The sequence below is a fragment of the Trichomycterus rosablanca genome, chromosome 24, assembly GCF_030014385.1.
Source record: "Trichomycterus rosablanca isolate fTriRos1 chromosome 24, fTriRos1.hap1, whole genome shotgun sequence".
In the NCBI taxonomy this organism is placed as follows: domain Eukaryota; kingdom Metazoa; phylum Chordata; class Actinopteri; order Siluriformes; family Trichomycteridae; genus Trichomycterus; species Trichomycterus rosablanca.
Window position 1 is genome coordinate 16,867,700 of NC_086011.1, and position 17,453 is coordinate 16,885,152.

Here is a 17,453-nt window from a genome sequence, read left to right on the forward strand (position 1 = left end):
AGTTCTTTAGCTAGCCAGGTATCTTACAAGGACAGCAGCAGGACAACAAATTGTTTCCAATCAGCATTTATGCATATCATTAGAAACTGGTAGTCCAGATACTTTTATGCTTCATCAAAAGTCTCCAAACATTCAAGCAGGGATATAATGGCATGAATTCTCCAGAAATGTCCTGCCGCATTTTTTAGCGTGTTGACGTGGAGACAAAAAGCCCTCCAGTATCGGACCTCCAGTTAGATGAGGGCCCGTTCACTAAATGGATAACAGTATGCAAACACGGCTCTCTTCACCAAAACAAGCTCGCAGAGAGAACAAGCTTGTTGGGATGAACTAAACGCTGGGAATTATAGCCGGTGTCCGAGTCATTGAGTAAACACACAATGAGCGAAAAAAAAGAGGGGGGAAGAAAGAAGGAACGAAGAAAGAAGCAGTAAGGAGCCGTGAGCAGAGTGCTCACAAAGGAACGTTTAGAGGCAGATTGAGACGCAGCCGAATGAGAAGCGCAACACTTCTAGGGCTCGGCCTGAATAGGGTCGGGAGGGGCGACTTGGAGAGAAGGAGGGAGGGGGCAAAATGGAATAAGCCAGCGAGCACTTGAGAATCCCACAGAGCACCTGAATGGGCCGGGGGAAGGAGGGGCACGGAGGGGGTGAGCCGAAGGTGAATGGCCTGCCTTTTGGGACCAATTTGTCTCTTTTCACCCCCCGATTTGCCCTGCCTCCGTGCTGACAGATGTACAAAGGCGGACCCGCGCTGAGCCTCTCGTATACGTGCACCCGCTAGCAGCTGTCACTCCTGTCAGACGAGTTAATCAAACAAATACCACCATACCTCACTATTCATCACGGAGCCAGAGGGAGGGGAAGGTGGCGGTCAAATTTCCTATTTAGAAAGCCATCAATTGTGCCAATCAAATATATACATATATTACAGACTATATCTAAAGTGACTTGCTTGTACAAATTGATGTGTGTCTACACCACTGCATTAACTTACAGGTTAACACATAAAAAGAAGAAAAGAAAAAAAAAAGAAGAAAAGAATCTCGGCTCCTGCAATTATCGGAAACCTAAGCAGCTTACAGTGCCAGCACTGCCTCCATTCTGAATCAAGAGAAACCTTTTAACGTGTTTTCAACAATAACCAATAACCGTGGGAGTACCTGTTGGGTCCAGAAATATAATTCCACCTACGACTGTCCCAATTATTCTCCCAAAGCCTCTTTATTCAATTGGTTTATTCCTAAAGAGATTACTCAGGGGCGAAAAACAAGAGCGCATCAACCCCAGTCACCTTGTTATTATTATAACGCCATTAAGGGTTACACAGTAAAAAAAAGGTCTAGGTCAAAACAGGACGTCTGTATACCAGTCCAGAGCTTTTCTGCTCAGGCTGCAGTCAGACCATTTCAGTTTACCTCTTCTTTTATTTTGGCTGCTCCTGTATATAAGGGTCTGGTCTGTATTCATGATTCTAATAAATGATGCTAATAAACAGTAACTGACACTCAGACTGATGCCAGGCTAAAGACATTCCCGCCTCGATGACCCCAGAACCTAATGGTCAGGTGGTTTTCTGTCTGTCAACCAGCTAAAGTTGATTAAACTGTTCACTTGGGTCGTGGGTCATGACCGGGCCAGCAAAGTGGTAAAGCGCGTCAGACAGTGAAATGGTATAGCGGGTCTGTATAGCATAACATTTGCAGCAGTGCAACAGACCCGTCCAGCGCTGAACGTTGCTCCCAAAGCGGCTTTAACCCTCGTCATAAACTCTTACCAGATCCGATAACTGCCAAGGTCAGCAGAAATACTCTGAATCAATCAATGCCGAGCGGGCATAATCCCACTCCCAGTAAAGCAGATTAAGGGTATAATTGACCCACGTAATCCACCAGCATATCTGCCCGAGTCTTTCACACTGGGGTCAGTGCGACGTCGGATGGCTTTTTTTAATCTATGATTTCTAGGCTTGAACCAGATTGGGCAGATGAGCGCTGCGTTAAGCACATCTGTCACAATCCAAACTTTCTTCAGACTGTCTTCCAAGGACTAGCAGGCTGGAGGAGAACAAGAACAAATAATCCCGACATTTCTGTGTTTCCAACTCTCTGTTTGACCTCAATTTGACAGATTTGGAAGTCTGACATGGTTTCACTATATCTGTCACAGTACAATAATGAAGGCATAATACCAATACCAGGTATCATGATATCTGAAATCTTAAATAAATTTAGCATTTATCTCTTAATAAATTTAGCAGTCTGACACTGTTACCGCACATCTGTCATGTTTCAATTATTTTGACTTCATACTAATAGCATCCAATAGCAAAAACAATGAAAGAAGAGAAGAAGAGTCCTGAAAAACCACTAATAATAATAAAACTGGGTCAATTCAATCCAATTCAATCACAATGTACATTTCAAGCCAATTCAAGTCAAATATCATTTGCACTTAAATACTATATAACCTAAGATTAGCCTAATTGCCCACTTGGCATCCTTCCCCTAGTGGTACAGGTGCCAAAATGTAATGTCTTGATTTTATACAAAGAAAATATAAACGCTACTTTCAAATGCTCAGTGTAAGTGTTCAGTGGGGCTGAGGTCAGGGTTCTGTTCAGACCACTGGAGTTTCTTTAAATCGAGCATTTTCTCCTTGTCTTTATAGAGCTTTGCTTTGTATACAGGGGCACAGTCATGCAGGGACAGGAAAGGTCTTTTCCTAAACTGTTGCTGCAAAGTTGAAAGCATATCCATTCTTTTATATAACTGATTTATTACGCTTGTTACTGACTGTTGTGGCTGAAACACATGAATTAAAATAAAAAATTAGAAGGAGTGTCCCAAAACTTTTGTCCATATAGTGTACATACATAGCTCAACCAATCCCCTCCATCCATGTGCTTTAAATGCTGCATGATTTGGCCTGTTTGGACTAGGCAATGAATCAGCAAAATCTACCAACAGTCGTTTACTTTTGTGTTTTATAACTAGCTCGCAGGTAACCAAATCTGACGCAACAAGGTTTGTTGCCTCAGTGTACACGATTGTGTGAACATGTAACACTTGATCAGTTGAGTAAACTGATTGAGGAAAAGTGCATTGCATTCATAAAGCATCGAATCCAGAATACAGTTAAGAATAAAGTTGCTGAGTCATTGCTAAACTGCTGGCAAACCTTTTCTTCAAGTTTGAACTTGTTAGCATATGTTTGTTGTTATTTGTGCTATTTATGCCCATATGCTCATTTTGGGCGCATAATGAAATACTACTATAAAAGCCAAGAAAAAGCCACATTTGAACATAATCTTATTGTGCTTGCTGCTGGTGAGAAATCCTCATTCTTGACCCCAATTAACCTCCACCTAACACTTCACACAGCATCGGTAAGGCTTCCAGTCTGATCTCAAACCTCTGTTAGATCAGACCCTCCGACAAAGAAGATTAGCATTGAGTCGAAGGGGGAGCTGAGCAGCAAAGCCGCAAACGAACTGGACAAAGCAACTTCAGGGTCCAGGGCGATTAGGAGAAATTTCTCAGTCATTTAGAAATTAAACAATAAGGTTGACCTTTATACATGTGGGCAAAAAAGACATGATGGATGTGGGAAAATGACTTCAAAAGTATCTTTAAAGTACTTCACCCCCAAACCAAACTGCAGGATTTGAGTAGCTGTTAGATGTGGAGAAGACTTGATTTTTTTGTGTTTTAGCTGCTCCCATATATAGAGATCGGCACACAGAACACTCCTATTTCTATCCAAGCTTAGGACCAGCACTGAGAGCACCCTGACAAGTTCGCCTCCCAAAGGCTAGGCTATTTTAAACATCCCCCTACCCTTGGACAGTAGTCAATCAAGTCCATGCAGACACCTGACCGGCCAATAGCACTGCTTAGATTTGAACCCTGGATCCCCAGATCTCAGCAGTAGTGGGCTAGCACCTTATCGCCACCTGAGCACCCTTGTGGAGTAGACTTTGATCATAAGCAAAAGCTAGCCGGAACCCATGTACTGTTTTTTTTGGGATGTTCATGTTGCATGTTACCCCCATAAACTGATACCCCCAAAAACAGCCCAAGGTGTGACTTTATAAGTAAGTAAATGTGTAATGCACTGTGATGAATTGGCATCATGTTCAAGGGTGGATTTTAGCCTTGCGTAGGATTTAAACCCTCTAGAAACCCTACACAGATCAGGATGAATCAATTCCTGAAGATAAATGTAAAATTTAAATGGTAAATAAATGAGAGAATGTTTGTTACAGGTAGGACAGAAACTGAACGTTATTAACATTGACCTGTGATGCATAGTTAGTTCATGAAAACCAAAATTCAACCTTGTGACATTACGGTTAGGTGTAAAAGATCAGTAATGAAGTCTTTAAATGAGATAAAAGTGGTACCGGCTGGGCAGCTTAGAATAAAGGTGTTGATCTGTCATATTGTTAAGAAGTGTGTGTGTGTGTGTGAGAGCTTTTTTCATGAGTTGGTTTTAGATTGCTGGCCTGGTGCTTGCGCTCTCTGCTGGCCCACCACTTCAGCAGGTCGGCGAGGGAGCCGAACGTGCGCTCAGCATCTCCATCTGGGGTCGGCGGGGGGCTGGCGGGGGAGAGGAGGGCTGGAGTGGAGATGAAGGCCGGATGTATTTGAATGCATGTATGAGGGGAATTCTCCGAGGAGGCAAGTCATGCTAGTAGATGTACACAGGAAGATTAGTCAACTCTGAATCATGCCACTCGAGATAATGTGATAAAAACAACTCGACAGGAAGGATAAGTTCCACTTTGATTCAGGTGTGGGTCGGTGGGGAGAGAGAGAGAGAGAGAAAGAGAGAGAGAGAGATTGTAGTATTGGGAAATTTGGAAAGGAAATCAAAGAGAAATCCAAGAGGTGGCAGGAAGGCAGGCAGAGGAGCACAAAGTAAGAAAGGATGCAGGTATAAGGAGTGATTTTTGTCTTTTGTTATACATTAAGTGATGCAAACACACACAGCAACATGAACGCTGCACATCTGAGATTTTTTGGAAGGCACAGGCAAAGCAGCAAGAAGGAGAACATGTTTTACTAGAGGCAAAGGAAAATCCAGCAGAGATTTATACTTAGAGAAAGCAAGATTAGTGCAGGTACAAACATAAGCAGTGATAGATTAAACACAGCCATCAAGAGCCCCTGAATGTCCAAGTGAAACGTTTCCATACACTCTTATAGGATATACACCATATGGCTAAAAGTATTTGAACACCTGACAATAAACTTGTTGGAATCCAATTTTTTCAGCTATAACACAAGGCTATTGAGTATGTCTGTTGGAATTTGTGTCCATTCAGACAAAAGAGCATTTGCATGTCTGGTCAAGAATACCTCAGTTGATGATCCAGGTCATTCCAAAGCTGTTAAGTAGTTTTGAGGGCAGGGCTCTGTGCAGGCCACTGGGCAGTTGTAGCCTAGCGTTTAAGGTACTGGACTAGTAATCAAAAGGTTGCTGGTTCAAGCCCCACCACTGCCAGGTTGCCACTGTTGGGCCCTTGAGCAAGGCCCTTAACCTTATTTGCTTAGACAATATATACTGTCACAATGCTGTACGAAGCTTTGGACAAAGAGTTTACTTTAAATCAAGCTTTTCTTCATGTCTTTATAGATCTTGCTTTGTGCACAGGGGGTAGTCATGTTGGAATAGAAAAGGGCCTTCCCTAAAGTGCTACTAAAAAGTTGAATTCATATAATTTCTGTCATAGAATTGATTGAATTCCAAAATGAAAAGGGGTGTCCCAATACTTTTGTCCATCTAGTGTATGATGTTAATCCCAGGATTTAGTCCCGGGATCATCCTTTATAAAGTATCTCAGTGCTCCTCCCTGAGCTCTTCCTTTCCAACAAGTGTAAACAGAAACGAATCCCGACCCCGGATGAGCACTGCTGTTTGTTGAGAAAGCAGACCTGGTCTTAAACGAGGGCAAAGCAAACATGTCTGAGCCACAGCACGCACCCCACAAACTGTTCCACATGCATGACAAAGGATTAGGAACAGGACGATGGACTCAACCATCACTTAAGACGATGTTTTCCCCACCCTCGGTCCCTCCTCCTCATTTACCTCTTTCTTTCTCTTTCTTAATCCTGACAAACAATAAGCCACAAATCTGGAGAGTCTGTTCCTATTTTTCTTAGTCCTCACTGTGTCCTTCTTTAACTGAAAATATAAGCTACTCTGAAAATAGGGCAGCACCCTTGAGATGCTTGAGATTTTTATGTACTGATCTACAGTATGTATATGGTATAGAAATGTATGTACATATAAATATATTTTTGTCTAAACTGTAGTCAAAATTAATAAAATGATATTTTTATTCCAAATATATAAAGAAACACTATTATTTGTTGTGGGCTTCAAATCTCTCTCCCGTAGACACGGCCATTCGTGTCTGTTGTGCACCCATCCACTAGGAACCTCAAATTCTCCGCTAGCATATTAGATCACCGCACCACCCAGATATCTTGATATTCCTTATAAAGCCAAATGCGTGAGCTGATTAGAAAACTCCATATTCTGTTTTACATTTACTGTATTTACAATTGAGACCAAATACAGGCCAAGCAAATGAGGGTTAAGGGCTTTTCCCAACTATTCCAGGACCTCATTATTTCATTATGTAGTGTCAGACACCAGAGAGAAGCAAGAGTACAGTAGCACCTCAGAGAAAGGCAGACCAGAAAGGTAAAGCTTAAAAGGTAAACAGTGCCATAAGAGCAGACAAAGCAAAGGGGTAGAGCTGCAGACTTGTTCAAAGAAAAGAAAAACAGCTAAATAGAACAAAAGTCAGAGAGAAAGAACCGAAGGGAAGGAAGAAATAAATCTGAAAATGTGACCTATCCCTCCTAGCTAGTTGTTCTGTCACATTTTGGAGGAGCTCCTCCTGCACTTCAAGGGAGGAGACGCAAGCAGCATTTACTTACATCAAATAATCTTTCTATGTACATCTCCTCATTGACCTTGTCCCGCAACATGTCCTGAGAGTGGCGCACAAACGTCACGTAGGCGTCGGCTACATCCATGCCAGGTTTCTACAGAAAACAAAAACAACAACAAAAAGCATATATAATTAGCTGTTAAGTCATTTATAACAAAACATCAATGTGTCTTCAAAAACAACACAAAATGCCTTATGAGGATCAAAAGAGCTGAACTGGAAAACATGGCCATTGTTTCTAAAAGATTTACCCTGAATGGGTGTCTGGTACTGACCAGCAGAAGGGCTACTGAGGGTCAAACTGCAGATCAGTTTAATCCTGGTGATGATGGTGAATGTATCACAACACACAGAATCAAACCTTTCTGTGTATGAAAATGCGTATTTGAGAGTGAGTCAAAGTGCCCATGTTAACTCCTGTCCACTGTTCAACACAATGGCTTGGCACCCTGTCCAGGGTATTTGTGCCTTGCAGTGTTAACAGTTTTTAAACCGGATTCCTATTCTGACTCAACCCTCCTTATTTATCTGGGCTTGCAAACAAGACTGAGAGCGCACAGACAAGTTTTACACATCCAAAACTTCAGACATTAGCCAATCATGTCTGTGCAGATGCCTGGCCGGCTGATAGCACCACTGAGAATCAAACCCTGGATCGCCAGATCCCAGCAGAAGCGGGCTAGCATACTTTACTGCTGCGCCACCCGAGAGTCTGAAAGGCATTTGAATGTATTGACAAAATGATCAGTCAAATTAAAAGCAGACTATTTGCTCAGAAATAAATTATCCCTTTGTGGAGGAAGAGCAATTTTAGTGAGAGAAAGGGGAAAACAAAATAAAGTAGAACAAAATAACAAAAACAAACTTCAAAGAGCTTAAAATGAGCTGTCATGATCTGTGAAGTTGTAAGAAAAATACATTTGCAGGTACTAGAAGAAACTATTACTTTTCAAAACAGCTGTGTTTGATGTGCTAAGTGAACGGAGGACATTGTGTATGCCAGTCAGACTGAACCTCTTTGTTTGCCGTGTGTTCGTGTTAAATGAAATGTATCCATGGTGCCAGCGGGCATCAGAAGGTCATCAGAATTGGTAATTGTCAGTCGCTGCAAATTGAACTTACTTCACACCTCTCCAGATACTTTCGGGGGGTGCAAATGAGCACAGACATAATTTTATTTTGTGCATTAAGCAAACAATTACCATGGAAACACAAAGCTCTGTGGTCCTGGGGGCACGAGAAAGAGAGAGAGAGAGCGAGGAAGAGCGAGAGAGAATGGACGACAGCGCGGTGTGTGCCACGACGTTTTGGCACTTAAAGAAAGCGGTACGATGCTATAGTGAAAGCAGGATGTAACGAGTCGGACCCCGCGGTGGGCTCACGACGCGCCTTTGTTGCACAACACGCGCATCGCACTGTCTGCTCGGCTAGCGGAGACGGAGAGAGGGCCACGCCGCTCGCATCACATGCATATGAATGGCCATTTGGAGGTAAGAGACGGCCATCTGTACGAGCCGCTGCTGCTGCCCACAGACTGTCAGCTCGTGCACACGGGCCTGTAATCAGTCACTAACACAAATACAAACACCAGTGATGATGAGATCATGATGCTTTGTGTTATAAATACGTTTTACTTACAGGTACGTCCACATATTTTGAAGCAGCTTTGACCTGTGAAAACACAGATAGACCTAATTAACTTAGTCTTAGTCAAATTAATCATGTAACATGTTTTTGCATAATTACTGTCTACAATTTTACTAGATATTTATACAATCCAAAAGTTTGAATGTGTTTATATTATGTGGACAGCTCTCCTAAGTATTGAGTAAGGTGTTTTAATTGTGTCGATTGGTCACAGGTATGCAAAATTTATTCTATAAAGTAAATTATATGCGTTCAACTTGCCATGCTGGCACAAGAAGAGATCCATAAAGACATAAAGACCAAGTTCAATAGGTTCGGTCTGACCTTAACACCACTGAACACTTTTGAGATGAACTAAAGCATCAATTGCAAGCCAAGACTTCTAATCTAACACCATTGTCAGTCAGACTGAATGGTCATAAATACCCACAGACATATTTAAAAATCTTGTGGAACCTTCTCCCACGAGAACATAAGCCGTTACAGCTGCTTTTGGAATGAAATGTCTAACAAGCAGATGTTAAGGTGTTCACATACTTTTGTCATATGTATGTATAAAGTTTAAGCTAAATTAAGCATGTTGTTTATGCTCTAATGCCTCGTTGTTTAATAATAATAATACAGTCAGAAATAGAAGAAGAATGTTATTCTTACAGTGAAGGACAGGAAGGAGGAGAAAAGCGTGCCTTCATCATAACGAGACAGCTTGGCCAGGACGCTCTCCAGGATCACCACAAACTGAACGCAAAAAAAAACGTACGTTTAATAAAACATGACAACTACAGTATTGTACTGAGACTTTCACAAGATTGAGAAAAGAAAGAAACTAAAAGAAAGACTTAGAAAACACGTCTCACGATGAAAACATGATGTCTGTAAATAATAAATGTTGGTAAAAAGGAAACCGAATATTGTAAAGCTTACTAACAAAAAAGAAAAAAGTGAAAAAATAAACCTAACAAATAAAGACAAAAGAGACACGTCCCTCAGAGTAAATGCAGTGACCGTAAAAAAACAGTAATAAAAACGGATACAAATAAATGTCTGACATCTCAATGTTACAGTAAAAACAAGAACAAAATATAAAACAAAAACAAGGAAACTGAAGTGTGATAAGAAATGAATACATTTAAACTTGAAATAGGAAAATCAGAAAGCATGGGGGGTTAACGAAACAGTAATGTTATATTAAAATTAATTTAAATTTAATGTTTAATGTGTTGTTTAATAATCTGAAATCATTTAGTGACACATATGAAATAACAAGCAATCTGTCTGCCTGTCTCTCTCTCTCTCTGTCTGTCTTTGGGTGCCAGACAGTCATTAGTATCCTCATGAAACTATTAAAAGACACAAATAGAATTCTTTTTATTGTATTAATAAGACGATGAGTAAGAATAAGCCAGTGTTGAACTGCAGTGGCTCTTCCCTTTATAATGAAAAAATGACTGTAAATAATATAAGACAAATAAGAAGAAGACATTGTTCTGCAAGGGTAAAGCATTTAAACACAAATACACTGTTTTTATTCAATATCGGTTATCTGATTGAAGCTCCTACCATCTGTTCCCCTATAATAAACCTCTTGATCTTTCCTTTAGTGATGCAGATCTTTCCATAAAATAAATAAATGAACAAGTGAATAAATATACACTATATGACCAAAAGTATGTGGACACTTGGCTCATTTGAAAGCAAATGAACATTAATATGTAATTTTCCCTCTCTTGTGGGGAGGCTTTTCTTTTAACTTTTTTTAAATTTGTGCCCAATCATTCATTTAAGGCAGCAGTGTTGGATGACGAGGCCTGGCTTGCAATCTACATATCAGTTTATAACCAAAATGTTCAATAGGAATGAGGTCAGGGTCCAGGGCAGGCCACTGAAGTTCCTCTACAACTTTTGTCAAGCCATGTTCTTGTATACACCTTGGAGGTCCAACTGGTGTGTTCAACACATCTAAACTCTATTTAGGAGGGACATCCATACACTTTTGGCCATCTAGTGTGTGTGTGTTCATTTTCAATGTCAGGTGATAATAATGTTACAGAAATACTAAATAATTTTATTGTACCTTTGCCACCAATAAAGTAATCATCTCTTTCACCGTCTCCTCAATCAGATTGTCAATTTGAGAGTGGTACTGCCTCTGTAAATAATAATAATAATAATAATAAAACAGTGATTGTACTAATACACACTAACAAATGTTAAAATAAAAGAAAATACTTTTAAAAATGTCTTCTTTGAAATCCAAAATAAACCCAATTCCACAACCACATGTAGCTCAGCCAGATTAGAACTAAACCCCAAGGTAAAGGTGCCAACCGTACCTCTTTGTCTCTCTGCTTGCCTTGGAGAGGACTTCTGGGTAATTAATTCAGTTCAGATAATTATTACCTGTCTGAAGATGTGGTGGGAGTGTGAGGGCTCTCAGTTCTAACACATGTATATTCAGAAGCAGCTAGCACATACGCTATTGGAATCAAAACAATCATGGGAGTGTCAGAGGAATGGCGAAAACTGCTACGATTGCTAATTATACATTTGGGAACTGGGAGTGAGAATTCAATTGAATTGGTAGCCACACTTACCCATTCTCTAACAAACTTTCACAAGACTGAGACGAGAGATAAAGGGAAGGATCGAGCAGATACGGTTTAGGACTGACAGAGAAATAATACACAAAGCAGCAAAAGTTCACGAACCAGCTGTCAAACGAAATCAAAACCAAAACAAAGCTAAAAGGCTGTCTGATACATCTGTCACCACACAAACACAACATGTGCTATCGACAAGCAGTTAATGTAGTTTTTGTAATGACAATAATAATGCAATAACATTAATATAATAATAATACAATATAGTAATAATACTATTACTAATAATAATGCAATAATAATAATAACAACAAAATAATACTTCCACTACTACTACTACATTTACATTTTCGGCAATTAGCAGACACTTTTATCCAAAGGGACTTACAGTACTGTGACAGTATATTGTCTAAGCAATTGAGGGTTTAAGGGCCTTGCTCAAGGGCCCAACAGTGGCAACCTGACAGTGGTGGCGCTTGAACCAGCGACCTTTTAATTACTAGTCCAGTACCTTAACCACTATGCTACAACTGCCCTATAAAATAATAATAATAATAACAAAACAACAACACAACATGACAATAACAATTTAATAATAATAATAATAATTTACAACTACTACTAATAAAAAACATAATAATAATAATAATAATAATAACAACATCAATGTAATAATATAACAATTTAATAATATTAATATTAATAATAATATTAATTCACTAATAATAATAATTAATAATAATAATAATAATAATTTTAATAATTAAAATTATATTTTATAATTTATTTAATAATATGTATTTAAGTATTTAATAAATATTAAAATAAATAAAAAACAATAATAATAACAACAACAACAATAATAATAATAGTGCAATGTGACAAAGCAAAAGGAGAGGTGTTTTGTACCTCCTGGCCAACCTCCATGGCACAGAGCTTGGCAGACTGTGCCCTGGCATCCACCATGACATTAAACATGGTGCATACGGACTGCGGGACGCGGAAGTCTGTTGTCCGGCTGCTTTTCTGCAGCTTCACTTCAAACGCCACCCTCGTTCTGACAGAGACAATGCAAAGTTAAGTGAGGAAGAAGAGAACCATGTAAGATTACAGATGTGTTTCTGATGACCCCGGACCTCTTCACACAGGACTCGATCATGTCGCTAGACATGAGCTTCAGTCTTGTCTCCAGATGCTTAGCGAACTCCTCCTCGGGCCAGTGCAGGTCTTTAATGAAGGTCTGCAGGGCGTCCAGCTTCCAGAACAGATCCTCAGACGTGCCTGATCCATTACTGCAAAAATAAATAAATGAATATATAAATAAATTAAAATAAATCCAGAATATGCAGTCAGTAACAGAGTTTGGGAGCAGATTTCACACTCCAAGAAAGGGTCAATGGGTCAAAAGGTCAGGGATTACCAGGGTAGTGCAGGAAAAAAAAACAAATGTAAAATATAGAGCTTGAGCGACCAGAAAACTACCTTCCAACACCAAAACATTAAAAGTTTTGCTTGTGTATGGAAATTTTTTCCCAGAATTTTTCAGAAAACTCAAAATAACATACTTTTGACCATATATGGAAAAGAAAGCCCAAGACTGTTGTGACTGTTGTGAGTGTATGTACATTTTTGTATATAGAAAATGTATAGAACCTGTTTATAAAAACCCAGTTGCAGCCCAACACCCAGCAAACTCGACTACAAGGAAACAGAACACTCTAATGCAGTGGTTCTTAAACTCGCTACACTGAGCACCATCTTTATCAACCCAAAACTGCCAGGTACCACCTATATGTCATGATGGAGAAATACCCACCACACACACTGCCTCAGAAGCATTGTGGTATTGGTTCTTCTAAGTATATTATAAAATTATACTGTGTACCGTGCCCGTCTGCCTTACCCATGCTGACTGGCAGGTTGGATGGACGCGCAGGTTGAAAAATAGTGTAGTTCACTTTAAACCACACTTTAAAGCATTCTCTGTGCCTTATCGAATGTTACTTACTACACCTGAGGGAAATACTGTCGATTTTTTAAGTTCCTCACTGTTTTTTTTTGGTAAGCGTGTGGATTGTATCTACTGAGTGGACCGAGTAGCTGTCGATTGTTTCTTCTTGAATCTGTCCCTGTGTTTCCTGCTGACTGTGTTTTATGGAGTGAACTGGTGTACTACTGGGGCTGCCTCGTGCTCCACCAGTGATACTTGTACCACAGTTTAATAACCACTGCTCTAATGTATACAGGTTAGAAATCAGGCAAGGAGATGAGCAGAAAGATACAAAATAATCACGCTCTGAAATTCTGGTGTTTATTCCTGGTTTTGTATCTTTCTGCATCACGACATGCTCGGGGAAGGAAACAAACAGCCTTCATGTTTCTAGAACATAAACTCATTTTTCATGCACTATGACCTCGGCATCAAATGCTAGGTTTAATTGAAAGTGCCAATTATCGATATATAGGTACGGTCAAGGGGAAAAGTATTCAACCTAATTTGTTTTTGTTGTTTAATACACTTCCAGTACATACATCCATTTCAAATGTACGTCAATTTTAGATAAAAAACAGTTAGAACGAATACATTTATTGCAGCATTGTGGTTTAAGTTTGGTCCATAATGACAAATTGAGACGTGACCCTCCCCGGTTAAGCTCCAACGGTTAAAAATAGCAAATTGTAGATCTCTTCAACATCCTGATTTCTACACAATACATAAAATCAGCTTAACCAAAGTTAACATCTATAATAAAATCAGCAAGTTTTGTGTGAGAATTTAGTTTTTTTATTTGCTTAATATCTGATTAATATTTAAAATATGCAAATAAAAAATTAAGAGTAGCTACAATTTCTTCTGCTAATATTTAATTTTGCACTGATTGCACTGATTGTTTGAATACTTGTTTCCCCTTACTGTACCGTATACGTCAAATGATTTTTCTTTTTCGTCTTAATATTGCTGTACATTAAATAACTTGGTTTTTTGTATCCTAAGTATATGCTCTAAATGTTAATAATAATCCAGTTCATGCCTAGGCCATGTTTACACGTACAGTGTATCACATAAGTGAGTACACCCCTCACATTTCTGCAGATATTTAAGTATATCTTTTCATGGGACAACACTGACAAAATGACACTTTGACACAATGAAAAGTAGTCTGTGTGCAGCTTATATAACAGTGTAAATTTATTCTTTCCTCAAAATAACTCAATATACAGCCATTAATGTCTAAACCACCGGCAACAAAAGTGAGTACACCCCTTAGTAAAAAGTCCTGAAGTGTCAATATTTTGTGTGGCCACCATTATTTCCCAGAACTGCCTTAACTCTCCTGGGCATGGAGTTTACCAGAGCTTCACAGGTTGCCACTGGAATGCTTTTCCACTCCTCCATGACGACATCACGGAGCTGGCAGATATTCGAGACTTTGCGCTCCTCCACCTTCCGCTTGAGGATGCCCCAAAGATGTTCTATTGGGTTTAGGTCTGGAAACATGCTTGGCCAGTCCATCACCTTTACCCTCAGCCTCTTCAATAAAGCAGTGGTCGTCTTAGAGGTGTGTTTGGGGTCATTATCATGCTGGAACACTGCCCTGCGACCCAGTTTCCGGAGGGAGGGGATCATGCTCTGCTTCAGTATTTCACAGTACATATTGGAGTTCATGTGTCCCTCAATGAAATGTAACTCCCCAACACCTGCTGCACTCATGCAGCCCCAGACCATGGCATTCCCACCACCATGCTTGACTGTAGGCATGACACACTTATCTTTGTACTCCTCACCTGATTGCCGCCACTCATGCTTGAGACCATCTGAACCAAACAAATTAATCTTGGTCTCATCAGACCATAGGACATGGTTCCAGTAATCCATGTCCTTTGTTGACATGTCTTCAGCAAACTGTTTGCGGGCTTTCTTGTGTAGAGACTTCAGAAAAGGCTTCCTTCTGGGGTGACAGCCATGCAGACCAATTTGATGTAGTGTGCGGCGTATGGTCTGAGCACTGCCAGGCTGACCCCCCACCTTTTCAATCTCTGCAGCAATGCTGACAGCACTCCTGCGCCTATCTTTCAAAGACAGCAGTTGGATGTGACGCTGAGCACGTGCACTCAGCTTCTTTGGACGACCAACGCGAGGTCTGTTCTGAGTGGACCCTGCTCTTTAAAAACGCTGGATGATCTTGGCCACTGTGCTGCAGCTCAGTTTCAGGGTGTTGGCAATCTTCTTGTAGCCTTGGCCATCTTCATGTAGCGCAACAATTCGTCTTTTAAGATCCTCAGAGAGTTCTTTGCCATGAGGTGCCATGTTGGAACTTTCAGTGACCAGTATGAGAGAGTGTGAGAGCTGTACTACTAAATTGAACACACCTGCTCCCTATGCACACCTGAGACCTAGTAACACTAACAAATCACTTGACATTTTGGAGGGAAAATGACAAGCAGTGCTCAATTTGGACATTTAGGCGTGTAGTCTCTTAGGGGTGTACTCACTTTTGTTGCCGGTGGTTTAGACATTAATGGCTGTATATTGAGTTATTTTGAGGGAAGAATAAATTTACACTGTTATATAAGCTGCACACAGACTACTTTTCATTGTGTCAAAGTGTCATTTTGTCAGTGTTGTCCCATGAAAAGATATACTTAAATATCTGCAGAAATGTGAGGGGTGTACTCACTTTTGTGATACACTGTATATACACCTGATTACACACTCTGTATCCCATCTGACCGGCATCCAGTTGGGGGTAGAAAACAGAGGCATTTGCACTGGTGGCAGACTAACTGACAGTGGTAGATTTGGTACTTTGGGCATTTGAAGGTTCATGTTTGGAAGGTTGACATTGGGCAGATTACTTGTTAAATTCCTGTGATGAAAGACAGACAGAAAGCAAGTGGAAACAAATCATCATGAAATGAGACGACACAAAAACAGCATGACTAGATAATCAGATGAAGAAATAATAATTAGCACACCATGTTACGAATGACAAGGATGTTATAGTGATTATATTCATTATATATACAGTATATTCATTCATTTTCAGTAACAGTTCATCCAGATTAGGGTCTCAGTGTCTGGGGGTCACATGGTAAAACTGAGAAAACGGCCATGGTGAAAATACACCATAGACAGGGTGCGAGTCCCAGTCTCAGTGCACTCACTTACATCCAGCGATCTCAAGTAACCAGTTTACTTTCTGTATTTTTCAGCATGACCAAGAAAACCCATATGGATATGGGTAGAACATACAAAACTCTGCACAGGATGTGCCTGGAGGAGATTAAACAAATTAAAATAATTTAATAAACATTAAATGCATGATGATTTGCAAAATGTACAGAATGAAAACAAAACACCACCGATAATAAAAAGAAGAAATTAATTCTTATTTGGATGTTTTATTTAGAAAATGTTCAGCATGGATTCTTAACTATGATGTACTGGAGAAAATATCTGGTGTGTCAGAATAATTTTGCATCTCTCCCCTCCCTTCTCCTCCATGACCCCCTAAAAAATTTAAGCACAACTTTAATGGCAAAAAAAAAAACAAGGCATCTTACTTGACAGGTTCCCAGGACTCGCGCTCAAAGCCCCGGTGAATGGACTGGGCGATGGAGGACTCCATTAGATCCACGTATCTCACCACTAGAGGAGCGTAAAGGTCCTGCAGGTGCTTGTGGAACTTCCCGTTACACAGGTTGTCTGTAGAAAAACAGACGAGACTATTTTAAAACTGCACACTTACTGGCCACTTTATTAGGAACGCCATGCTGAGTAGGACTCCTTGTTTGCTCTCAGAAATACCTCAGTTTGGCTTGGATTCTACAAGGTGTTTTGTCAGTTGTACATTTAAGCAGGCAGGTTTCTGTTTTACCACAAATATCAATAGTGACCTGATTACTGAGCTAAAACCAAAAAAGCCTAACCAGATTTCTTCTACCATCTTACAATATCAGAGTTTATGTAGAAGTCTTTATATATTCCAGCTTATGTGGAAGCTGGAGCCAGTGGGGCTTATTCAGAAACTCATTCTTCAGATTCATAGCCTTCAGCCCTGACCACAGATCTACCACTACCCTAATCGTATCGTGTTTGCATGAAGAGTCGTTATTGCTGTGCACATATTTTTGTGCATCAGGAGGATATGAACTGTGCAAGACCGATGGGAAAAGCACCGTTTGTCCCTGTGTCTTACAATAAAACAGAGCAGCATCTTCCACGTCCTGCCTCCC

General features: G+C 40.1%; 1 protein-coding gene across 2 annotated transcripts in view; it reads right to left on the reverse strand.

Annotated features, from left to right (window-relative positions):
• The window catches only part of cadpsa (Ca2+-dependent activator protein for secretion a), a 92,151-nt gene that overhangs the window by 7,335 nt on the left and 67,363 nt on the right, over positions 1-17,453 (reverse strand). The window contains exons 20-27 of one of the 2 annotated variants that reach the window (XM_062987136.1): positions 16,782-16,923; positions 15,932-16,084; positions 12,353-12,508; positions 12,126-12,273; positions 10,691-10,765; positions 9,271-9,354; positions 8,608-8,640; positions 6,956-7,063 (exon numbers count right to left, since the gene is read on the reverse strand). In XM_062987136.1, coding sequence (XP_062843206.1) covers positions 6,956-7,063; positions 8,608-8,640; positions 9,271-9,354; positions 10,691-10,765; positions 12,126-12,273; positions 12,353-12,508; positions 15,932-16,084; positions 16,782-16,923 — 899 coding nt within the window. The remainder of the gene's footprint in view (positions 1-6,955; positions 7,064-8,607; positions 8,641-9,270; positions 9,355-10,690; positions 10,766-12,125; positions 12,274-12,352; positions 12,509-15,931; positions 16,085-16,781; positions 16,924-17,453) is intronic. The other variant, XM_062987137.1, reaches the window with a different exon arrangement.